Raw genomic sequence first — 25,315 nt, 5'->3', positions numbered from 1 at the left:
GGATAAAGGCCTTTCCTTTTCATCAATTAAAATTCATGCCTCTGCCATTTTAGCTCATTACAATACAGACCCACCTATTTTTTCGCATCCATTACTAAGGCAGTACCTCAGAGGGGCCAAAAACATAAGACCTCCTAGGAGAGCCCCAATACCTGCATGGGACCTCAACTATGTCTTGGAAAAAGTCACACTGCCTCCGTTTGAGCCAGCCTCTGCAGCTGATATAAAATTCTTATCCTGGAAAACAGCTCTGCTCCTAGCAATAACCTCCGCTAGACGAGTCTCAAAGTTACAGGCACTCATGGCTGTGGAACCTTTTATCATTTTCCATCATCAGTTAAGCATTGAAAAAGGGTTTTGGCCTGAAAGCTTTGTTTTTGATAAAGGTTTTTTGCTCTCAACGTTTGGTTTTTTGGTCATTGTTCTATTTAACAGCAGTGTTGGATATTACATCATTTTCCATGATGACAGGGTTTCTCTGAGGACAAACCCTACATTTATGCCTAAGGTAGTTTCCAGTGTGGCCCTTAACCAAACTATTAATTTGCCTACCTTTTACCCAAACCCACAGAGTAAGGGTGAGAGACTTCTGCATTCTTTGGACATTCACAGGCAGCTGCGCTTCTACTTGGACAGAACCAAAGCTTTCAGACAGACTGAACAACTTCTAGTGGCTTATGCTGCAGGATCACAAGGAAAGCCTATATCAAAACAGACTATTTCAAAGTGGATAGGCCACTGCATTCGTTTCTGCTATTCACAGCATGGCAAATCAGTGCCTAAGGGCATTAGGCCACATTCAACCAGAGCAGCAGCCACTTCAGCAGCCTTCCTCAGAGGAGTACCAACCAAAGACATCTTGGAGGCTGCAACTTGGAGTTCAGTGCATACTTTTACAAAGCACTATCACTTACCTCTCTACTCTAAATCCAGGGCAGGCTTTGCCACTGCAGTTCTGCAGGGCCTGATAGCCTCTCCTAATCCTATTTAGCACCAGCCTCCCAACCTTAGCTTTGGGGTTCAACCCAGTTGTAATGACTGCAGCAGTGAAACACGATGAACCTAGTACAGTTGTGTACCTACCATAAATGTAGATGTTCGAGTGTATTCACTGTTGCAGTCCAGGTAACCCTCCCACCATCCCCCTTTTCTTTACTGGGACTTATCTGTACTTCTCTGTTCTATACAACCTATGTGGTGTATTTGCTTGTAGATGAAGGAAAAGTTGTTTTTTCTGTATGCATGCTTTTTGACATAATTTAGCCTACCATATTTGGGGCACCTGACATCTGGGGCAAGAAAAACTGAAGAAAATGGTGTCTGCTGCATCTTTTATACCCCTGGCGCACTGACGTCAGGGAGGAGGTGACAGCAACCGACGCCGGACCTAGACTTTGAAATTCGGGCCGACTGTGGGTAGCCTGCCAGCAGGATAACCCAATTGTATTGACTGCAACAGTGAATACACTCTAACATCTACATTTATGGTAGGTACACAACTGTACGTTTCTCGCCCTCCACCTGTTCAATATCTGAGAGGCTGGCTGGAATGGGTTGGAGGAGGCCTACCAGTTGTGCCCAACTGAATTACAGGGATAGTTAAATGTCAATTTCAATGTTAGATCCAACCTCTGCACACCTGACTATGCTTCTGTTTGGCCACTGCCGTCATCATATTCAGCCAATGTTTGCACAGCTTCACAATATGCACTCAACCCTGATTGTGTATAACATCCCTGATAAATGTCCTCTCCATTGTTCATGTCAGGATGCTTATATCACAAAGACAATCTTCTCCTTTGTTATATCACCTTGTGTGACAGTCACATAATGTACAGTTTCACTGTGCAGTCTGTACTTGTACCATGTCAATATGTGATTAGTGTTCCTGCTACAACTGTTTTCCATTTACATGCCCTCATCTGATGTACATTACTATGTTTCTCCTATCCATTACTATGTTTCACCTGTCCTCTTTCCCCGTGTTCATTCCTACAATTCATCTGTGTTAAATACACACACTTCCTGTGAGTGTTTATTTTACATGGCAGCCCATATATCCTTACAGATCATTTACACAACTTTTGTACAGAATGCCTGAAATGGGATTCCACAGTACTCTGCACTGTATACACTATCCTGTACTGTGTTTGGGACATATACATTGCTATAATGATATACCATGGTAATCATTGTAGCATTCTGCACAATCCCGCTAAGCTAGTTTACTCTAAGGTAAACAAGTGGGTTATCTGTGTTGGGTTACATGATATCCTGGCCAGTAACACTGTTTCTGCATTGAAACCATACTTGTTTACATTTAAACATGATGCATGGCATGAATATATAATCACTGCTGCTGCACACCTCACAAACACGTAAACTCCATGTAGGCTTCACACGAAGCTTACACAGGGTTTATTGAATTCAACTGTAGAAGTTATTTTGAACTTATGTTTATGTTGTTTCAGTTGGGGGACTTCTGTAGTGTTACAAGTGTATGTTACTTATATTGATAGTAGGTGCATGTACAGTAATAAAAAGGATGAAGTCAAAAGGACCTTTGAAATCACATGTAAGATGTCTGCCAGTAGTAGGAATAACCAAATGTAGCTTTGTTAAACTTTATTTATATATATAAATATAAATATATATATTATATATATATATATATAGAGAGAGAGAGTATGGCAGTTATAAAGCATAAATCTTGGCCGAAGGACCAAACAATTGTATGACCTCACAATACCTGTCCTTGTGGTGTTGGCTAACAGTCAACAGACAAACATTCAAAAGACAGCAGATATCCAAATGGATAGTCTTACAACTTTCCTGTATGACTAAATGCCTTTTTTCATTGATAATACTGGTAATTTTATGGAAACAGGTTATCCCCTCCCTTTTTTGCAAACTGTTACTCTTTAATTTTCTTTTCTTAACCCTATTATAAATAGTATTAGAAGTATGAATGGTGTTTGTCAGTAAAGCTCGTTTTTAAATAAAGTGGCCACACAGAAATAACTTCTATCACCTTCATCATCTGTAACATTAGTACTATGTGAGATTTGTTCACCTATGTCACTTCTTTCAGAACATTATGCATATCAGTCCTAACCTCATATATTTCTGCAGTACATAATGGAGCTGTAGTACTAACAGGTTAAGGCTGTTGCTGTTATGACCATTTAATTTGATGGTAGTCAAACCAAAAGGGCTCAGTTTTCCTGCATTTTTTGTAGAATGTTTCACGGTTATGAATAGTATAATCAAACTCCCTGCACTGAGCACATTTTCTCTTAGGACATGTTTGTATTAACTGTTCATAGGAGCCACGGTGAAAACAAATCTTTGGTTGCCCTTGTAATATACAAAGGCCCTGTAATCAGAGATAAAAGACACACTAGGAATGTGCCCATAGCTGTGATACAGTATTACCTAGGTTTCCCAAGTACCTGCCCATATTTTCCTGGCATCATATATTTTTTTATTTCCAAAACAGAATGGCATAATGTATAAAAGTGAGACTGAATCTGAGCCAGCACACAGAATAGCATAATGTATAAAACTGATACTGAGTCCGAGCTTAGCCCTACATCAATAGTTTTTTAAATTGCAAGATAATACCGCTTTTTGGTTCTATATTTAAACCTTCAATGTCATATGGTGCATAAGGAGTGCAAAGTTTCTTTAAGATCCATTTAGCCAAAACATCTTCAGCAAATGCAAATGTTTCAAAAATTACATAGCAAAATGTATCTTTACCAACATGTGTCAAGGCCTGAATTTCTTTACTAGTAAATCCAAGAAGAGAAACAGTATTGTCCCAAATCATATACCCATTAAGTACTTTATTGTTTCTGGAAAATATTCATACCACAGGCAGTTTCCTTCCATGTTGTGAAACAGAAGGTTCAGTATCAGAAGTAGATTTCACCGTATATGCATACGTTGTTAGAAAAAATACTATTTTCAGAAGCAGCAAACACTGTACGTGCAGATGGATTCACTGTGGTTAAACTGAGCCAAAACTTGAACCCTGACATTTATCGCCTGATACAGAAGGAAGGCTTCTCCTCCTCCTCCCGCAGCATACTGATCAACTGTTTGATTCCAATATGCAGCTTTGCAAGTAGCAGGTTCATTTTCATCCAAAAACTTAAGCAATTTCTTAATCAGTAATCCTCCTCCTTCAAGTTCAGTAATTTCAACCATACCCCAAGCAGAATTTTTTTCAGTAGATTCCCTTCATTCTTGTGTTTTAATGCCACTAACCTCCGGCCTGTCACTCCCAGGAAGTACCAAACATAGTACAGGAAGTTCTCCGATGTCCTGGCCAAATTTACCATAGTGGTAAAAATACCAGCTTAGGTCTCCCCTGAAAAGAGGCCACTAGCATAATGAGACTAACCTGGTCAACAAAGGATAAATAAGGAAATAAATACTAGTTGTAGGTAACCAAAGATGCTAACTTTGTTACGCAGCTATATATGACCATGGCTCTAAAGCTGAAGAAACTGTTAGCCCTGGTGCACCTTTCTAATGCTCATTCAGCTCTCTAGCAGAGCTTCCAATATCAGACGGCCTTGCTAGAAGCTTCTGCTGTTATAAGACATTATGAAAAGAGTACCAAAAACATTTCTTGGTTAGTTAAAAGATAATCAGAAAACCCAGTGTCATATGATGTAAATATTCTGTTACCATACCATTAAAAATGTTTTCATTGTTTTATAAATTACATTTTCTAAGGCTTTCTCATTATTTTAATAAACTAATAAAATTATTAAATTATATGTGTTAAAAGAATTGGTATACATATTTCATCAATTTATATTGACTCCTAAAACTTATGTGCTCTTTTTTCAATGTTTAGCAGAAATTGGTTAAGATGGCCTTCATGAAAGTTGTGACAAGAACCTTTTAACCTGTACAAAAAAAAAAAAAAATTAAACGAATATCTGTTAGAAACTTACAAATGTCATTTGGTAATGTTTTGTTCACAACAATTCTAAAATTATAACAACTAGCACTAAATTACTACAATATTATCATATTAGCCATATTGAGAACCAGAACAAAAATAAAACTGATAAAAAAACACAATTACCATGGCAACCTTGGTAAAACAGGAAAAGTACTGAACGCAAATTTATTTACATCAAAAAGAACCAGCGTTTTCGCCACAAGCCTCTTGTAGCTTCATCAGAGTAAGACATAAAAGACATAACCTGCGTTATATAGTATATAGGCAGGAAGTATATATATATAGGAATATAAGGCAAAACAATGAATGAAAACTGTAACATCTCAGCTGTTCTGAAGTTGAGAAGTTATTTGAGATAGCCAGGCGTTCATGCCTTGGTGGTTTTGTGCTTGCACTGTTATTGTTTTGCCTTATATTTATAGTATTCTGTTTTTTGGTAGTACCATTATGAATTTTTATGTATTTTTATCACTTTCACAGTTCTTGTATCTTGTTCTGGTTTTATTGAGTACTTAATATTACTTTGATTTCAGTCCTTTTATGGATAGGGCGTCTATTTCAGATATCCATGCACATTAACAACATACAAAAACATTTTTATATATAAAAACTGTTTTATAAAATTTAATTAAGTATCTATATGGTGCATTTTTATCGTTTCAGGGAAACAATTGTATATCTTTTTAATTTTCAAACTTTCAATGAGATATGTGATGGATTGAAAATGCTTTTTTATGGCTTAATATAATATGTCACTTCCTGCCTACATACTATATAAGGCAGGTTATGTCTTTTATGTCTTACTCTGATGAAGCTACAAGAGGCTTGTGGCGAAAACGCTGGTTCTTTTTGATGTAAATAAATTTGCGTTCAGTACTTTTCCTGTTTTACCAAGGTTGCCGTGGTAATTGTGTGTTTTTATATTAGCCATATTGTTAATTTTCATTTCATACCCATGTCTACTGTGTTACGTCTTTTAGTGACTCTTTTCCATGCCTCCAATTTTTCATGTTGTCATTCAATATTTCTTAGTCAATAATGTGTATTTTAGCTTATAATTGGTGTAGCCATGTCTTCAAGGGATCTAAGGCCTAATTGAATTAACTCAATAAGCAAGCAGCTACGTAACTAACTAAATAAATAAATGAGTTCCTTCTTGCATTAACTAACATAAGTCTGTCTGACGCTGATAATTTTTTTCTTCTAGGTATATTGTCTTTAAACCACAAATTACAATTTACTGTCATTATGCAACATATAAATCTAACTGTACTTTGCGTATGGATTTCTGGATGCCTAGTTCTAATATTTGAATTATGAAAGAGGTCAAAATTACATTTTCTAAATGTATTTTATCTGTAAAGAAACTGATTATGTAGTAGCATTCACTGTCCAATGACAGTAACATTTTTAGGCATTTCCAAACTGTACAAGTTCATGTGTTGGTTCTGAGACATAGATGTGATAAATCCCTGAGTACAGCTGACAGGGCCTGGGATCAAATAGCAAACGGAGCACTGGAGGAGTCCACTGGGAAGGCTGAGGAATAAAAAAGCTGTACCTCCTTCCCTATCTTGCTTGGTGAGGCAGCATTTGGGAAAACATTATAGAAGTATCTGTGCCTGAGGCAGGGGTCATCTGTGGGTGTTTATCAGACACACAAGTTATAGCTCTTACACCCATTGCATGTCCATCTTTGAAGGGCTACTAGACATGCATAGGAACAGAAAGAGCTTAAGAACGGCCCCTATGTTGGCTGCCTGGATCACAGACATGATTGTGCTTTTCATAGGTTCATAGGTTCATACTAGGCTATCTGCCCAAGGGCATTTACAAGCCTAGCCCATAGTTTTGTGGCTTACGCCACCCCTTTAGTATGGGGAACTATTCCCATTATTTTGCTGTGCCTCTGTCGAGCAGTGACACTGAGGTAATCCCTGGGGTATATCTGCGATCTCCCATCCATTGGTCAAGATTTCTCTTGAACAAGGCCAGCGAGGTGCTCTGCCTCACATATACCGGGATTTTATTCCACAGCATAGGAGTCTTTGGGTGATGAATCTATCCCTCCAGCACGTCCTATTAATAGCCGTGTCGAGGTTTAAGTCTCCCGCCCTTGTGGCTCTGATGGATCTAGATTTTTTGAGGTGAAGCATATTCATCAAATCTGGGTCTGACATGGCCTTGTATGTTAGGCAAAGGTCACCTCTGAGCAAGCGTGCGACTGAATAGAGCTGGAGTTCTTTCAGTCGGGCAGCATAGGACAGATGTTTGAGACCCTTTATCATTTTGGTGCGGAACTTTTGTGGCCTCTCCAGCTGCTGCAAGTGTCGGGTCAGATACATTCCGAATGGGGCATTGTACTCAATCATTGGTCTGATGAGTGATGAGTATAGGGAGACTATGACATCCCTTGATCTAGATGAGAATCCCTTCATGATAAGGTGGGCAATGTAGAAGGTCTTCCTAACTGCTTTAGCTACATGGGTGTCGAATGACAGACTACTATCAACCTGGGTCCCCAGGTCCCTGATAACTTCTTCTGTGCTCAGTGGATTGCCACCTATTTGGTAGCTAGGGGTAACCTTGTTTTTCCCGAAGGGTATGACTATGCATTTTTTGGCATTTAACTTTAGGCCATGGCTCTGGCACCAGTTATCCGTTTCTGTGAGACCCTTCTGAAGGATATCTGTGTCAGATGTGTTTTCTACTATGGCGCCCAGTTTGCAGTCATCTGCAAACTTTGTCAGCCATAACCCTCCTGTGTTTGCTTGTACTGGAAAAGTAGATGCCAAACAAGAGTGGGCCCAGGACTGAGCCCTGTGGTACACCACTTGTGACAGGCTTTGAGTCTGACATGGCGCCAGCAACTCTGACCCTGTGGGTTCTGCAACTCAGCCAGTTTGCAACCCATCTTGTGATGTATGGGTTAACATTTAAGCTGATGAGTTTTACAATGATACCCGAGTGGGGTATTGTATCAAAGGCCTTCGCCAGATCGAGGTAGGCTGTATGGACTGCCTTTCCCTCATCAATGGCTTTGGTGACTGTTTCGAAAAAGTTAACCAAGTTTAGAAGGCATGATCTGCCTTTGACAAAGCCAAACTGGGATGGATCCAAAGTCTGCAAATTCCCTATGTCTTTATTTATGAGGTCCATTATGATCCTCTTCATGGCTTTGCAGATAAGGCTTGTCAAGCTAATGGGCCGGTAATTTCCAGGGTCGGTGGAGGCACCGCCTTTGTGAAGTGGGACCACAGTTGCAGTGCGCCACTCCATGGAGTGCGTATCCAGAGGTAAGACTATGATTAAACAGCTGTCCTAGCTGTGGGTTTAATTCCTCATTGAGTTCGTGGAGCACACAGCCGGGGACACCATCAGGTCCCATGGATGCTGTGTTTTTGCTTTGGAGAGAGCAGTTCTCACTTGGGCGTTGGAGATGTTTGGGGGCTGCAATCGCTTGGTATAGATATCTCTCCTTTTGGGGGAGGGGAGAAGTTTGCACTGAACCTGTCAGCCAGTATGTTGGCAATGTCTGTAGGATCAGTAATCTTCACATCATTTTGAACTAGTTCTGAGCATATCTGGGAGTTTCCTCCCAGGTTTCTAACATAGCTAAAGAAGGCCTTATGATTGTCTTTTGAGTCTTTAGCTATTTTCTCTCAAAATTTGCTTTGGATGATTTTATGAGAGCTCTTAGTTTTTACTTATAGTGATCAAGGGTGTCTTACCTTTTAAGAATTTTGCTCTATCTTGTAGTAGCTTCCTCCTTTTGTTGTAGAGTTTGTTTATGGCTGGGGTCCACCAGACTGGGCGGTTGACTTTGGTACAAAGAGTCTTTGTTTTGCTTGGGATTGCCTTATCCATGCAGTCCTGCAGGTGCTGGTAGAAGGCATTTGTAAGTGATTCAGCGGCTTGAGTACTGTTTTCCCGGCTCGGGGCCTTAAAGGAGACCACACTAGTGTTTAGAAGTGTGAAGTCGGCTTTCGAGAAGTTCTTTACTGTGGTCTTTTATTTCAGGTGGGGTGGGATGAGGACCTCCAGCGAGATTAGTTTGTGATCTGATCTCACCAGTGAGGGGTATACTTCGGTGTTGAACATTCTGCTCCCATCTTCATGATGATGAGATCAAGTATGTTTTCTCCTCTTGTGGGGATGGTGACTAGTTGTTCCATGGCATTTGAGTTTATGAATTCCAGGAACTTTTGGGCTAGGGTGTTTGGGCTTGAGTAGTGTTCCCAGTCTATATTAGGGTAATTGAAGTCACCTAGTATGATGGTGTTTGGTGATACATTTATCCCTCTAGTGTTTTCAGGAAGGCCATGTGAGGTTCCTGAGTTTGTGAGGTGGCCTGTAACATGCTACAATTTGCAGAGCAGTCTTGCCTATGGTTAATTGCACCTGGATGGTCTCCGATGCATCGTGCGTTGCCACCAGTCTTGAGGTGTGGGTGTCCTTGATGAATATGGATACCCCCTCCTTTCTTGGTATTGTCCGGATTTTGGGGCGGGCATGATAAGAGGTAAAACCTGATAGTGCTGGGGTGCTCTCAGGAGCCTTGAACCAGGTTTCTGTCACTGCACAGACATCGATGTTCTCCATACTGAGAAGGGCCTCGAGTGCGTGCATTTTGAGATTTAGACTTCTGGCATTGAGCAGCATTACCCTTAGTTTTTCCTTTTTTGTTCTAGGGTGGTAGGTTTAGAATTTGAGCCTTGCCTAAAAAGGCACTATGGGGTGGCAAGAGCCTTTGCCAATATCCGGAATCCCAGGGTGACAGGTGCAAGCCGTCCCTTAAGCAGCGTGGCTTGTCCAGCATGTCATCCCAGGCAGACAGACATTGGATCCCCTTTGAATGACACCAGAGTTTAAGCCAATTGTTAAAGCTGATCATCTTATCTCTGTATTGTGGCATCATTCTTGGTGAAGGTAGGATACTGCTCAAGGTCAGGGTCATACCTGCCTGGGCTACATAATCAGAGAGCTCCTCAATGTCTCTTTTCATGTAGTCCAAGGAGGTACGTCTCAGGTCGTTTACACCAGCGTGGACAATGACTGAGTCGTATTTGTACCTGCTGTTGAGAGACCTGAGTGCTTGCGTTATGTGGCGGATTCTAGCCCAACAGGCAGCTTACTGTGACCTTCTCCTTACTCAGTCTGGTGAGCGGGGCGTCAGTGTGTCTGACTATGGAGTCACCAATGACTAGTGTGTCTGGCATTGTGTTTGGCCTTAAGGGCTGTGACTGTTTGACACTCTGACTGTGAGGTCTATGTGTTGCAGGTGTTGTGTTCTGAGGTGGTGGTTGTTTGGGTGTCTGCTTTGGTGGCCTCTGCTGTTTTGGTAGATTTTTGATCAGAGCCGCCGAGTATGTCTTTGTGTGTTTATGTGTATGATTTGAGGTTGTGATGGTACTATGTGAGACTGGGTCTATAGTGTGTGTGGTAACCTTCTCCTCCTGACTGGTCTTGCCAGTCCTATGTTGAGAGAGCTCAGCCTCCAGTTTGGCCGTATAGTTGCATCTCTCGCATGTATTTGTGTTTTGTGGGAGGAGGAGAGGGTTGTCTGTGTACATGAGGCAATTGTAACATTGCCTCAATATTCCCAGGTTCACCAGCTGAGCAGGGAGGACACTAGCAACTGATCCCTCGACATGCTAGAAGGACTAGACAAAAACTTTAAAAGAGATTCCAGGGGCGTGGGTGACCGAGAAATGGGGTTTGCCTTTTTGGGGTGCTATCTATAAGAGTGCCGTATCAAGGTAATAAGTACTGTAGGAGCAAGTGCTAGGTTTAACAGATAGAGAAAAGTCTACTTGGAGTCAAGTAGAGATGATCTCTTTAGGTATTAGAGAAAGTGCTAGTAACAGGGATGCTTAAAGGTAAGATTGAAAAGAATGCACTCTGCAGTGTGCACTAGAGAAGTTAGATATGAAAGTAGGTAACTTGAGTTTTACTTGTTTAAAAAGTTAAGGTTTAGCGGAGAGTTACTATTTTTAAAACAGCAAGATGGACTGAAAGGGGTGGTTACTTTTGTATTTTGGTACTATGAAATACTGTAGGATGGCCAATAAATTTAAATAATTGAAGGGGTGGGATTTCAAAAGTGATGGTTTTGTGATTACTCACATAAGCCAGTGAAAGTAGAGAGAAATGAGATATATGGTCAGATTAACATAAGAGGCGGGCAACTAGAAAGACAGTGGTATATAACAAGACAACTTAAATGGGTGGGAGGACGGGAAAAATTCTGCCTGACTCAGAACAGAGAGAGCTGTGGTCTCTTTTGAAGTTTTAATATGCTGTTAAAACAGAATGCAAGCAAAACACAAGGTAAAGAAAACAAACTACAGTATTCAAAATATAGAAAGGCAATACAGAAATACAAAAAATAACAGCATCAAGAGTGCCAAGGTAGAAAGGCCTAAAAAGGAGGAAAAAGGAGCCAACACTTCATTTATTGCATCTAATACCAACAGAACCTGCAACTGCTGTACCCTGGACATCATTAAAGTATATATTATCTATTGTACAATGTTTTATAGCATATTCATTATTAATTGCTGCATATATTTTAAATGTAGTCTCTCAAGTATTGATTCATTTCTATAATTGTCCTTGTCTGTCAGTTCCAGCACTCACTTTCTGTAAATATGGTTTGTGAACAAGTAAAAGTGCCTAAATATCAGAAACAGATAAACAACTGTGTATTCAACTAGCAAATATAATTTTTCTCTCATCTAAATAATATTTAGTGTTTGTTTCCATCGATTGCTTATTCTTAGTGTAGTTATTTTCCTTTTATCCTCTTTTATAAAATGTATTAACATCTGAGTAACTTCACTTGTTAGGCAGGTACTCACTTTACAGAAATAAATCCACAAACGGGGAACCCCTACAATGTAAATGTAAAGGCAGGGGGTGTCCTCTCCTGACCAAGGGATCCCGAAGATGATAGTACCATAGTGTTATCCCATGCTCCATGTTGGAAAATACACACAAGAATAGTATTGATGATCAGAGTGAAATTACTGATCTTACTACATGGCATATGAACTCAGCAATAATAATCAGTGAATAACGGTCATTAGATCATTTTGAGAAGTTCTAGCATTATCCACAAAAAGCGCTCCTATCCAGATGGCTCCATTTTAATGTTCTGTACAAAGCTATGTACAGATTTATTATTTATACCTTACAGACCTAAACTGCTTTGCCGTACTTTTTCTTCTCTTTGTTACTTACTCGTACTGTTAATATTATTTTCTACTCGCTGTCTTACGTAGCGTATACCTACAAAACTAAACGTCATGTTTATATAAAGTCCCTTCTCTCTATTATATAAAGCTTTGTGTGTTTTCATTCTTTACTTGCTTTGTGTATTTTTTTGTTTTCAGAATAGATATTGTTTTTTTTCCAAATGATGTGCTATATATATATATATATATATATATATATATATATATATATATATATATACACCTGTGTTGTACTTCACAGCTTTATTTAATGCAATTTCATTTCCAGCCTTGGATGTTTTCCCCAGTATCTGTGTGTATACCTAGCTGTCTGTATATGTAAGTTTAGACAAAGCACCAAAACACTTATTTGCAGTGTCAGCAAGATGGCACATTAATCATATTAATAATAATATTATTATTATTATTTAAACGTGGGTGGTATAAGAGGAATAAGACCCCAAGTATTCATCACTAAGAATTAAGTATCTCTTCCTATGGGTGAAAAGGGTCAGTGTTCTTTTAGCATTATTCTGTCTAGGCTGTGTGATCCCTCCTTCTTGTATGTTCTTCCATACTTCAAGGTTTTCTCATATGCAGAAAAAACATTATCCAATTTTTTTCACCTAATCAGGATCAAAATGATAAACTGTATGAATTTTCTCCCAGCGTTTTTATTTTTAAGTAACTGAATGTAGTTATGCTCTATGAAACTGGTGGCAAACATGGGACTTATCCATGTGGGGATATTAGTAAACCACATTAACCCCTTACTTGCAGGTCTGTAGCCATGATTTCATTTCCCTTCTTTTTGCTCATCAGTAGTGGAAAGGTATTGGAAATGAACATAGTTGTCTGATTTGAAAGGTGACACTTTTCTACACTAGTTTTAATATATTGCTTAATCTCTTGATTTTTATATTCAAGGTGATAGTAACAATTAAAACAATGTACCAGTAAAAGCTACAAAGCAGGCTAGATTACAAAATGCATAAAAGCAGAGTTTAAAGCATATGTTTTGCTCTCAACCACCTAAAGTCCAGTCTGAGACCAGTTCAGAAGACTATTTCTGGGGGTACTACAGGACAAGAATTCTTGCAGGGCCCTTCTCCCAACCTAGAACATGGAGGCTGTAATTTCCTTCTTCAAAAATGTGACAGCCTTAATAAAATAGACTGCTAGACAAACTCTTGGGATTCTAGATCACACGACTTCAACTATCCATGTGGCTCCTCTAGCCAGATTTCACATGAGGGAATTACAATGGCATCTAAGGAATTCCTGAGATCTGTAGTCAGAACCCTTAAAAAATAAACTATTGTGTTGTTGTGTGTGAATAGGAATTAGTTTGGTGGGTGAACCAGATGAAAAGAAGGATGACCTTTAAATGACCAGGTCACAAACAGACCCAAACCATGGATAAATCGGACAAAGCCTGGGGTATTCTCACCTTAGACCTAAGTGTGCAGGAGACTTGGAACTCTTAAGTAAAGAAATATGCACATGAATATAAAAGAAATGTTAGTAGTGATTTATGCTGTGAGAGTGCTGAAGACACTCTTTGTGTCGGTGACTTTGAAGGTGGTTGTAGACAACACCACAGTGATGTTGGACATTAACATGGAGGAACTCACTCCTACCATCTGTGTAGCTTAGATACACAGGCCTAGGATCAGCTATGTGGTACAAGTTTCTCCTAACAGCTACATACATACCCTCACAGGAAAACTCAATGACAGGCGAGATGAGTGGGACTTCTGCAGACTCACATAAGTGATTGCCACACAGAGGTGCATTCCTAGAAACTACTAACAAATGAGGTATTCCTGATAAGATCTGTTTACATCTCAGTAAACAACTAAAAGCAATGTGTTTCAGAGTACCTTATAGTCAAACCTGAGCAGTGAACAACTGAATTTGAGAGGCCTGTATCCGTATACTTTCCCCTCATATTCCCTTGATTCCCAGGGTCATTCAAAAGATTAAGCAGAGTCCAGTTTTTACATTGTTGCACTCAGTTTCAATGTGCTCTGCACTTCTATTCTTATTTGATCATGTGTCACATTTTGCCAGTTTACTTTTTTATTTGTTTATTTTTTTTGAACTTTGTCAACTAGTGCTAATACAAAAGGACCACTTTCAGCCACCCATGGAAGAATGTTGCATTTAAATGCTGTACAATAAATATGATTGCATCAAAAGATTAAACAGTGTTACGGGAGTCGGTTACAGTATGACTTGAATAAATATTAGTAAGGAAAAGTGGAGAGATGTTCTTCGTGTTTCACTGTTGCAGTCAACACATTTGGGTTATCTGCCTGTAGGTAGACCTCAGCCGGCCTGAATACCAGAGTCTTGGGATTTCTGCGTTGGATGCTGTCGCTTCTTCCATGACGCCAGGTCATCAGGGGTATAAAACAAGCATCCAATGCCATTACATCAGTCTTTCATGCCATACGATGCCCGAAACAGAAGCAGTTCGTAAGTGTTGGTCACCAGACTCCTGAAATTTTCATTTTCGAGTTTCAGACCTGAAGTCTTCTAAAAGATAAGTAGCCCATTGGGGATCCTTTTTTCTTGTTCTAACCAATGTCAGAAAAAATTAATATGGAAAGCGAATACCTCCTAGAGATTCTCATTCTTACTGCATCACCTCTTTAGGCCCAGACCACGACATCCCCCGCTGTTGGTTTTCTGTCTTGTTTAACGTCAGTACTATTCATTGTCGGGCTATTTTTGTAGCTAAATACCTTCGCTCTTGATCTCCGTACTCAGAAATGGCTTCTTTAAGCCATCTAGCTACTGATATTCTGAAAAAAAGTAAGGATAAAGACCGAGACAGACCGCATAGGTCCAAAACTGCCAACGATGCTACCGTTAAGTTCGTCGCCAGTCCGCCGGTACTCAGTGAGGCACTTTTGCAGCCCTTGATACCCACTTCTACAGATTCGCAGGCCTCTACTGAGACCCATTTGAAGTTCGGCATATTGCGAGATGCTTCTTCGACTATGGAACCTGCGGATGTCTTTACCTTGGATGGGTCCGGAGCTGCTGTGCAGGCACCGGCTTCTGAGGGTGTATTCAGGCCTACTAATTCTCAGATTAAACTGATGACTTTGTTTCAAGACAAAAGTATTGAATTCCTCAGACCTAAAGTTTGCACTATGCCTAGAGAACCAATGACCAAAGTGCATACTCAGGACCACATGCCTCAAAAACAAATGATTAGAATGGCTGAAGACCTTATTACCTTAATTAGGGGAAGCCAGCCTTCCCCTTCTAAGAGACCTAGTACTGATTTTCCTTCAGATTCTTCTGATCAGGAATCTGATATCTCTGTTCCTTCTGACTACCAGGACATACCTTATCTACCTATGAGTATTCTGATGCAGGGGATTCCATTCCCTCTGCTTCCCCTCCAGAAGATCTTTCTTTTGGTGAAACCTTGCATACCCTTAGGGAGCATTCCCACAGGGAAAGCCAGGACTATTCTCAGTCCAAAAAGAGACTCGGGGAATTTTTATACCTGCCTCAGCACAGGCCTCTAGCTATCCCTCCTGTTCTGGAGATTGTAGATGATGTTTTCTTGGAATCCAGCCTTAACCCGGATACTTTCTCTCCAGCTCCCAGGAAACCTGACGGGTACTATAGAGTACCGGACTCTCACAAATTCCTTTTCAAGAATCCTACTGCGGATCCAGAGACCATTTCCCAAAGACCAAATGCCATTAATGCTACTACTGCAAAAAATCCTACCCCTTCTAACAGGGATTCCATGGCTTTAGACAGATGGGGTAAGAAGGTATACATCTCTGCTACTCTGGCCATTAGGGCTTTAAATTGCCAGTTCCATATGTTAAAGTATCAGCAGCATATTATGGGACTAATTAAACAGAAAATGATGTTTATTCCTGACTGCGCATAACAGGAAGATTTACGAAAGTTAATGCATTCTGCTGACCAAGTTGGTAAACATGCTTCGCAGTGTGGTTTTGATGCTTAAGAAGCATCTTGCAGGGCTGCTGTCACTGAGTCTGTACTTAGAAGGCATGCTTGGCTTAAGGAACAAAACTTGCCATATCATGTAAAAGCAAATTTACTGAATGCACCTTAAACCAAGAGTGCCTATTTGGCAATGAAGCAGAAGAAGTCCTCAAAGGATGGAGAAAAAAGCTAAATCTATGCAAACTGTTAAAGATTTCTTACAAGTACAGCCACCTAGATTCAGTAGGCATTGGCCTTCAAAGAACTGGTCCTTTCCAGTCCCTTCCAGGCCTTCTCAGTCCAAACCCAGAGGCAGCAGACCACCAAGACTTCAATCTCAGGTTATGCACAGATCTAAGCAGTGGGGAGCTCCCACGTCCAAATCAGGGAGTAGTAAGCCACCCCCTATGATAAAATTGCACAATGACGTATCATTAACTCCTCCAAGCCTTGCTCAACTACTTGCACCTTTAGGAAGAAAACTCAACCTGCATGCAAAAAACTGGGAACTCATTACCCAAGACAAATGGGTTTTAAATATTGTTTACCTAGGATACAGATTCCACTTCCACTCGCTCACAACCATAAGTGGATGGCCAGCCCTCCCCCCAAACCAGTGGGTGGAGGCCCAAAAGCAAGTACTTTCTCTCCTCAGCATCAAGGCTATTTAACCTGTCCCAGCAGAACAAGGGGGACAAGGCTTTTACTCAAGACTGTGCCTGGTTCCCAGAAAAGAAAACTCCTGGCGTCCTATCCTGGATCTGTCTATTCTCAACACCTTTCTAGTGGTTCCAAAATTCAAAATGCTAACTCTTCAACAGTTGCTTCCTAGCTGGCAACCCTAGACTTAAAAGAAGCTTACATGCACATCCCTATAAGGGAATCTTGCAGGAAATACCTACACTTCAGGGCAGGCTCCCTGCATTTTCAGTTCCCTGCACTTCCCTTTGGCTTATCTACTGCACCCAGGGTATTCACAAAGTGCCTAGCTCCAGTTATTGCATTTTGCAGGCAGAGAAGTATTCAGATTTACCCATACTTGGACAATTGCCTGATTCAGGCAGAAAGTCAGGACTTGCTATTTGCAACACCTGGCATTTCTAAAGAGGGTCTATATTAGATCAGCGAACGCTTATAAAAGCGAACGCTGATTGATCGACCTTATATAAGCAAAAGCTTACAATCTCGAACTGTCAGATCAGCGATTTTTTTTCCTAGGGAAAAAATTTGCTGATCCAAAATACATACACACAGCACAAGCACACCAAACAAACAGAAATCCACACACATACACCTAAAAATCTGACCCCTAACCCTACACTAAACTATGCACACATCACTAACTATCCACTTACCTTAACCAAAACCCTAACCCTAAGGTCCGTCACTATTGCACACTCACCTCACCCGCTCCCTAACCCTAACTCACCTAAACCAGCCCTAACCCTCACGTCCACACAATCGCACACATATCTAACCCGCGCCCTAACTCGCCTAACCCACCCTAACACTCACATCCACACAATGGCACACTTATGAATCTGACCCGTAACTTTCCACCACAGCACTGAAAATGCCGAAGCAACAGAAACGGACATAGGAAAAAATTTGGGTTTCTGTTGCTTCGATATTTTGAACATTCGCATAAATAAGGTCGATCAATCAGCATTCGCTAATCTAATATAGACCCTTCTAAAGAGACTTCTAACTTCACTGGGGTACACCATCAACGAAACGAAATCTCACCTAGTATCCTGCCAACAGATTGTATTCCTGGAAGCAAGCTTGAACACAACTTCCCAGATGGCATTCCTCACTCCAGAGAAACAAATTTATTTGACAACCTACTGGCCACAAAACCCCAGCCTTCTGCAAGGAAAATACTGCAAGCTCTGGGGTTCATGGCCTCTTGCATTCTGTTAATTCCATATGCAAGACTGCATATGAGGAAACTTCAATGGTATCTAAGAAGTCTATGGTGTCAACATTCTCAGGACCTGGAAACAATTCCTATCATTCCTTGTCTAAGGGCAGAGTTCCTTTGGTGGGCAGAGGCCTGCAACCACAACAAGGGACTCTCTTTCACTCTATCCCCTGCTGCCCAGACCCTAACAACAGAAGCATCAGACTATGCATGGGGGGCTCACATGGCAGGGCAGTGCATTCAGGGCAAAAGGAACCCAAAGCAGATGCACCTGCATATCAATCAAAAAGAAATGTTAGCTGTACAGAATGCTCTGACAGCCTTCAAAGAACTTATTCTTCCAGGACAACTATTGGTAAAGATAGACAACACCACAGTTATGTAGTACTTATAAACAAGCAGGGGGGAACCCATTCCTGCCCACTCTGCAGACTAGCCATGGCTCTGTGGAACACAGCATTTAGCAACCAAGTGCACCTACAAGCTCAATTCCTGCCAGGCAAATTAAATTCACTGGCAGACAACTTAAGCAAGAATCTCATGGAACCACACGAATGAAAACTGGAACCCAAAATATAAATATTCAAGCTTTTGAGGAACAGATGGAGGACACCAGAGGTGGACCTGTTTGCTTCAATGCAGAACTATCAATTGAACAAATACTGCACCAGAACTCCCCACAGTCGAGCTTGGAAAGGGTATGCCCTTTCATTTACCTGGGAAAGCCTCTCAGTCTATGCCTTTCCCCCTCTGCCTCTCCTCTCGAAGGTTCTAATAAAGATCAAACAGGACAAGCCAAGGACAATCCTTATTGCAACAGACTGGCCATGCCAGCACTGGTACCCACTTTTGCGCAGTCTGACAGTGCTACAAACATGGCACCTGCCTCAGACCCCTTCCCTGCTATCCCAGCAGGTGGGCCAGATTCTGCACCCTCAGCTTCAAACCTTGATCCTTGCAGCCTGGCTAATCCCCTGAGCTCACCTCTAACAACCCTCACTAAGCAGGTGCTGGATGTCATTCTTGAGACAAGGAGGCTAGTACTAGAAAATCCTATTCAGAAAAGTGGAAAAGATACTGTTCCTGGAGCCAGTCTCAGGGGATGGGGCACAACGGTGCTCAGCTTACCTCCATATACTATATTACTTAACAGAAATGGTTCACAAGGGCCTATCCTTCTCTTCCATTAAGATTAATGCCGCAGCCATCTCAGCTCATTATAACACTGAGCCACCCCTCTTCTCTCATCCTCTGGTAAAGAAGTTCCTTAGAGGGGCCAAAAATTTAAGACCCCCAGGAGAGCTCCCACTCCAGCCTGGGACCTTAAATTTGTATTAGAAAAACTTACCCCCCCCCCCCCTTTGAACCAGCTGCTACAGCAGAGTTGAAATTCCTCTCTTGAAAAACAGCTTTACATCTAGCCATCACTTCAGCAAGAAGAGTGTCTGAGCTGCAGGCCCTTATGGCAGTGGAACCCTTCACTATCTTCCATGCAGACAGGGTTTCCCTCAGCACTAACCCATCTTTTATGCCCAAGGTGGTGTCTAGTGTGGCTTTAAACCAGTCCATTCATTTGCCTACTTTTTTCCCTAATCCTCAGAATAAAGGGGAACGGATACTGCATTCTTTGGATGTGCACAGACAGCTTAGATTCTATTTGTACAGGACTAAGCCTCTCAGAAAATATGACCAGCTGCTAGTCAGCTTTGCTGCAGGGGCAGAGGGGAAGAGCCTTTCAAAGCAAACCATTTCCAAATGGATAGCACACTGCATCCATTTCTGCTACAAGCACCATGGAAAACCTACCCCACAGGGGATAAGAAATCATTCCACTAGGGCTACATCTACCGCATTTCTCAGAGGAGTCCCTACCAGCGACATCCTGGAAGCTGCAACCTGGAGCTCTGTACACACTTTCATCAAGCATTACCACTTGCCTATCTTTTCTAAATCCAGAGCTGGATTTGCCACAGCAGTCTTACAGGGCCTGATTGCCAGCCCTAATGCTTTTTAATCTACCTCAACCCTCCTTAGCTTTGGGAATCAACCCAGGTGTGATGACTGCAACAGTGAAACATGAAGAACATAGTACACTTAGCATAAATGTAGATGTTCGAGTGTATTCACTGTTACCCTCCCTCCAGCCCTCTGATTGTCTTTGCTTTCACCTATCCTTTTTGGTTTGGCATATCTTACACTAAGTGCATTTGCTTTTTGTTGGAGGTCTTCCACACTATATAATTGCTCCCTATTGTGGGGGCACCTGACATCTGAGTCAAGAAAAACTGATTTAATGGCATCGTCTTCTTGTTTTATACCCCTGACGACCTGACTTCATGGAAGAAGAGAAAGCATCTGATGCAGGAATCCCAAGACGCTGGTATTCAGGCCAGCTGAGGCCTACCTGCAGGTAGATAATCCAAATGTGATGACTGCAACAGTGAATACACTCTAACATCTGCATTTATAGTAAATGTACACAACTGGACTGTATTCCTGTAGGTATGACGATTGATATGTTATATATTCAAAACTATTGATATTTTGTAAATTATTTTGTTCTGTACTGTTTTTGTACTTCTTAAAGCTGTTAGTTGAAGACTAATTTCTCAAAAATATTGAATTGAATTGTTTTTCCTTTTTTTTCATGTTAATAGCAGCAGAAAATGATAACTGTAAAAATGTGAAATACATTTATAATATTTTAAAATGGATAAAACTGCATGTGTGCTGTTGTGAGTAAAATGAAATGTTTATTTCATCATTGTGATACAGAACTAATAATTAATCTGTTTGTAGGCAATGGGAGCAGAGAATGGAGCATTTCCCGGAGTCAGCAGCCATCACTTGGAGTATCTATATTACATTATCCTACAGAGAACCTGCAGCACTCTGCTCAAACTGTGAAGGGCCCCTGCAAGCATCCTGTTAAACCTGTAGCACAGCTTCATCCAGGATACACCTGCAACGTGAAGTCTGAATGTGACCCAAGTTCTATAGTACAGCAAAATTCATTAGTACACCGGAGAGCTCACAAAGAAAAGAAACCATATAAATGTCCTGAATGTAATAAGTGTTTCAGAAAAAAGGGGATTCTAATAATACATGAAAGGACTCACATGGCAGAGAAACCATATAAATGTGCTGAATGCAGTAAGGGTTTCACAACGTCTCGTACCCTTAGAATTCATCTGTCAGTTCACAGTGGGGAGAGACCGTATAGATGCCCTGAATGCAGTAAGTGTTTCAGGCAAAAAGGGGGTCTAGTAATACATGAAAAGATTCACACTGGGGAGAGACCATATAAATGTCCTGAATGCAATAAGTGTTTCATACAAAGGAGTGTTCTAGTACAACATGAAAGGACTCACAGTGGGGAGAAACCATATAAATGTCCTGAATGCAGTAAGGGTTTCACAACAACTAGTAACCTTAGAATGCATCTGTCAGTTCATAGTGGGGAGAAACCATATAAATGTCCTGATTGCAATAAGTGTTTCAGACGAAGGGGGAATTTAGCAATACATAGAAGGATTCACACTGGGGAGAGACCATATAAATGTGCTAAATGCAATAGGTTTTTCAGACACAGGAGTGTTGTAGTAAGACATGAAAGGACTCACATAGGATAAAGTTCTACCACAAGAGCACAGGGTAGTGAGGTGAAGGAAGGGGAGAAATCCAATACCATCATGGAAGTATTGAACAGAGAAAAATATAAAGCAATTAAGACAAGAAGTGTCACTGTTAGAAGAATATAGAAGAGGGAATAGATCAACAAAAATTCTAAGAAATATAGCTGTGATAAAAGCAGTATGCAGAATTAGAACAGACCAGGATCTATCATGCACTTTTATATATAAACTAAAAACTCGGCACAGGTGGAAAAACTTAGAAGATACATAGATAAATATAAAGGAAAAATAAGGAATTTAGTGATGACCCAAACATGTTTTATAGAGAATTGGTAAATAAGGTAAAAGGAATTGAAAGAATGCCAAAAATAGAAGAAATAGATGCATTTCTGAGAAGTATCTATGAAGGTCCTGTGGAACACAATAAAGGTGCTAAATGGATAAAAGAAGTAAAAGAAAGAATAAGAAGTTTAAAGGTACAAGAGATGAAATGGGATGAAGTAACAACCAGAGAGATAGAGGCTTTTCTTAACTTTGTTTCAAATTGGAAAACACCAGGTCCAGATGCAGTACCTAACTTTTGGTTAAAAGTATTAACATCTTTGCATGAAGACTATATGCACATCCTGAACAAACACCAACCTGGCTAATAATAGGTAAAACAATGCTCCTACTTAAGAATGAACCTGCAAGCTACCCCATAAATTATAGACCAATAACTTGCCTACCGACGACGTATAAACTATACATGGAAATTGATGCTGACAGAGTTTATAGTCCTCTAGAACAAAATTCAATTATGGCAGTAGAACAATAGGGAAATAAATGTAAGTCATACGGAACAAAGGATTATCGAATGTTAAAGTCATAGTGGAGAACTGTAAAAAGGGGAAGAATCTAAGTATGGCATGGATTGACTACAAAAAAATCTGATAGTATCCCACATCCTGCACTGAGAGACTATGTTACAGTGGCCATGAAACAATGGCAGACTACTTTGCAATTAAATCATGATAAAGGACAAATTACTATCCCAGGGATAAAAATTCAAAGGTGGATATTTCAGGGTAACTGTGTCACTATTACTATTCTGTCTTGCCCTTAACCCACTAAGCTGTCAACTTAACAGCTTAGGCCATGGCTATAATGTGGCTCCTAGAAAACAACAAAGTCTAAAGGCTTCTCATTTTCTCTTTATCTATGATTTAAAACTGTACAGCTCATCAGACGCGGAACTGAAAGAACAGCTGCAGGTTAAAACTTTTTCAGATGATATTAGAATGTCATTTGGCCTTGATAAATGTGCAAAAGCAACCTTTAAAGCAGGAAACTGTAACACTAGGAAAACGTCAGTTTGGGACAAGAATGTGATATAGAAGAACTTGAGCAAGAGGGAGCATATACATACTTGTGAATTGATGAAGGATCAGCAATAAAACATGAACAAATGTGAGTAAAACTTAGTAATACTTTAGAAGACTTAAATTAATCCTAAAAACAGCATTGAGGTCTAGGAACAAAATCCAAGCTATAAACCAATTTACTCTTCCTGTCCTAACTTACAGTTTTGGATGATTGATTGGCCCCAAAACATGTTAGATTAGACATTAAAAGAAAGATGCTTCATGCTCACCAAATAATCTATAAAAATCAGTGCATACCGAGATTATATATTCCCCATTCAGAAGGAGGAATGGGCCTCCTTGAAATTGATTACATGTATAGATCTGCAATCATGGGACTCAGTACTTATCTGCTGATCTCATAAGAACCAAATGTAGTGAAAGTTTTGAAAGAATGGAAAATAAATCTAAGATGACTTCCCTGCTTAACTTAGAAGCATATCGGTGTCAAGCAGGAATGCAAAGCAAACCAGAAGTAGATAAAAGTCAGACAGCAACTGAATGTGCCAAAAAACAAAAGAAAGAATATCAGGTGAAGGATCAGATGAAAAGGCAAGAAATGTGGAAAATACATAAATATAATTACAAGTATGGAAAACTTCTGAAAGAACCTCATGTTGATCATTAACGAATGCAGGAATGATTAAGGAGAGCTCAATTCAAACGAAGAGATGAAATGTTGATATTGGCGTCCCAATATAGTGGACTACATACACATTGGTTTACAAAGTCCATTGAACGTGGGAGAAACAGACAAATGTAGGTTTTATAAAACTGAATTGGAAATAGTCGCACACAATGTTGCTGGTTGTGACATACCAATGGCAGAAGGACTGTGTATACTGAAAGGCATAATAATGTGGTGAGACTGTTGCAGTGGGGATTGTGTAAACATGGTATTGAAGTGGCTGAAAAACACTGGAAACATGAGCCACAAAACACAATAGAAAATACTGACGTTTACATCACACGGGATCATCCATTAGCAACAATTCGAGATAGATGCTAGAAAACCAGATATAGTAGTCCAGGAAAAGAATAAAGAGTAGCATTGATCATTGAAATCACCACACCCAGTGACTACAGTGTCCTGCGTACAGACACAAATTTATAAAATATCAGGATCTGCAAGCCGAAATGAGATCAATGTGGAAGAAGGATACCCAAATAGTTCCAATAGTAGTAGGAGCAATGGGTTTTTAAAAAAGGATCTGCAAGCATATTTAGATACACTTCCAATACATGTAACTTCGTATGAACTGCAGGAGGAGTCATTACTAGGCACATTGCGGGTGCTGCAAAGAGCACATTTGGCTGACATCAACGAGTGAAACAATGCTAATTTCATGAACTTTAATCATACTTTGACTTAGAAATGGGTCCATTCCCATCGTGGTATTAGAAACCCAAAAGATTTGGAGAAATTAAAAAGGGAGAGGAAGTGCAAAAATATAAACAAAACCCTAGATATTTTTGAAAAGTACAAAAAAGGAATATGGACATGGGAAAGAAAGAGAGATTTGCTATAGAGCAATATTTATTCAAAGGCAAAAGCCAAATTAATTAACATAAAGAAGGCAGCCCCAAAGATATTTGAAGAGAAATACAGGCAAAGGCATCCAGACATGGAAAATTTCACAATAAAAAAGTAATATAATAAAGAGGGAATGGAGAAAAGCAGATTAGTAAAATAGAAGTAAAAGAAAAATATTAGTAGAAGTTATGGAGTGCCTGCAAAGTAATAGATTTGATGTAGGTCTAACGCAAGTAACATCACATCATGATTGAACGAGTCCCCAAAGTAAGGAGAAACAGGAAGATCAGGAGACATCTGAAGAAAAAATACAGACATGGGAAAGAAATAGAGAGTTAATATTGTGTAATATCTATGCAAAGGAGAAAGCAAAACTAAACAATACAAAAAGAGCAGCACCAAAGATATTTGAAGAGAAATACAGGCAAAGGAATCTGAACATGGGAAAATTTACAATACAGAAAATAAAAAGACAGAGGAATAGTAGAAAAGGAGATCAATAATGGAAAGGTTAAAGAAATAGAAACTGTGGTTATGGAGTACCTCCAAAGTGAAGGATTCAGTATAGAAAATCTAATTCAGAAAGCACCACACGTGGCTATAGAACAATGGAACTCCA

At 40.1% G+C, this 25,315-nt stretch overlaps 1 protein-coding gene across 1 annotated transcript in view; it reads left to right on the top strand.

Annotated features, from left to right (window-relative positions):
- The window catches only part of LOC122813919 (zinc finger protein 773-like), a 109,335-nt gene extending 87,510 nt beyond the window's left edge, over window positions 1–21,825 (top strand). Inside the window, exon 6 of the mRNA XM_044086463.1 lies at window positions 20,924–21,825. Coding sequence (XP_043942398.1) covers window positions 20,924–21,756 — 833 coding nt within the window. The 3' untranslated portion in view covers window positions 21,757–21,825. The remainder of the gene's footprint in view (window positions 1–20,923) is intronic.
- The last annotated feature ends 3,490 nt before the right edge of the window (window positions 21,826–25,315 follow it).

The sequence above is a fragment of the Protopterus annectens genome, chromosome 10.part0 (genome assembly GCF_019279795.1).
Source record: "Protopterus annectens isolate FY-2018-M chromosome 10.part0, PAN1.0, whole genome shotgun sequence".
NCBI lineage: Eukaryota > Metazoa > Chordata > Ceratodontiformes > Protopteridae > Protopterus > Protopterus annectens.
Note: the sequence above shows the minus strand (reverse complement) of the source record. Positions and strands in the feature narration are given on the sequence as shown.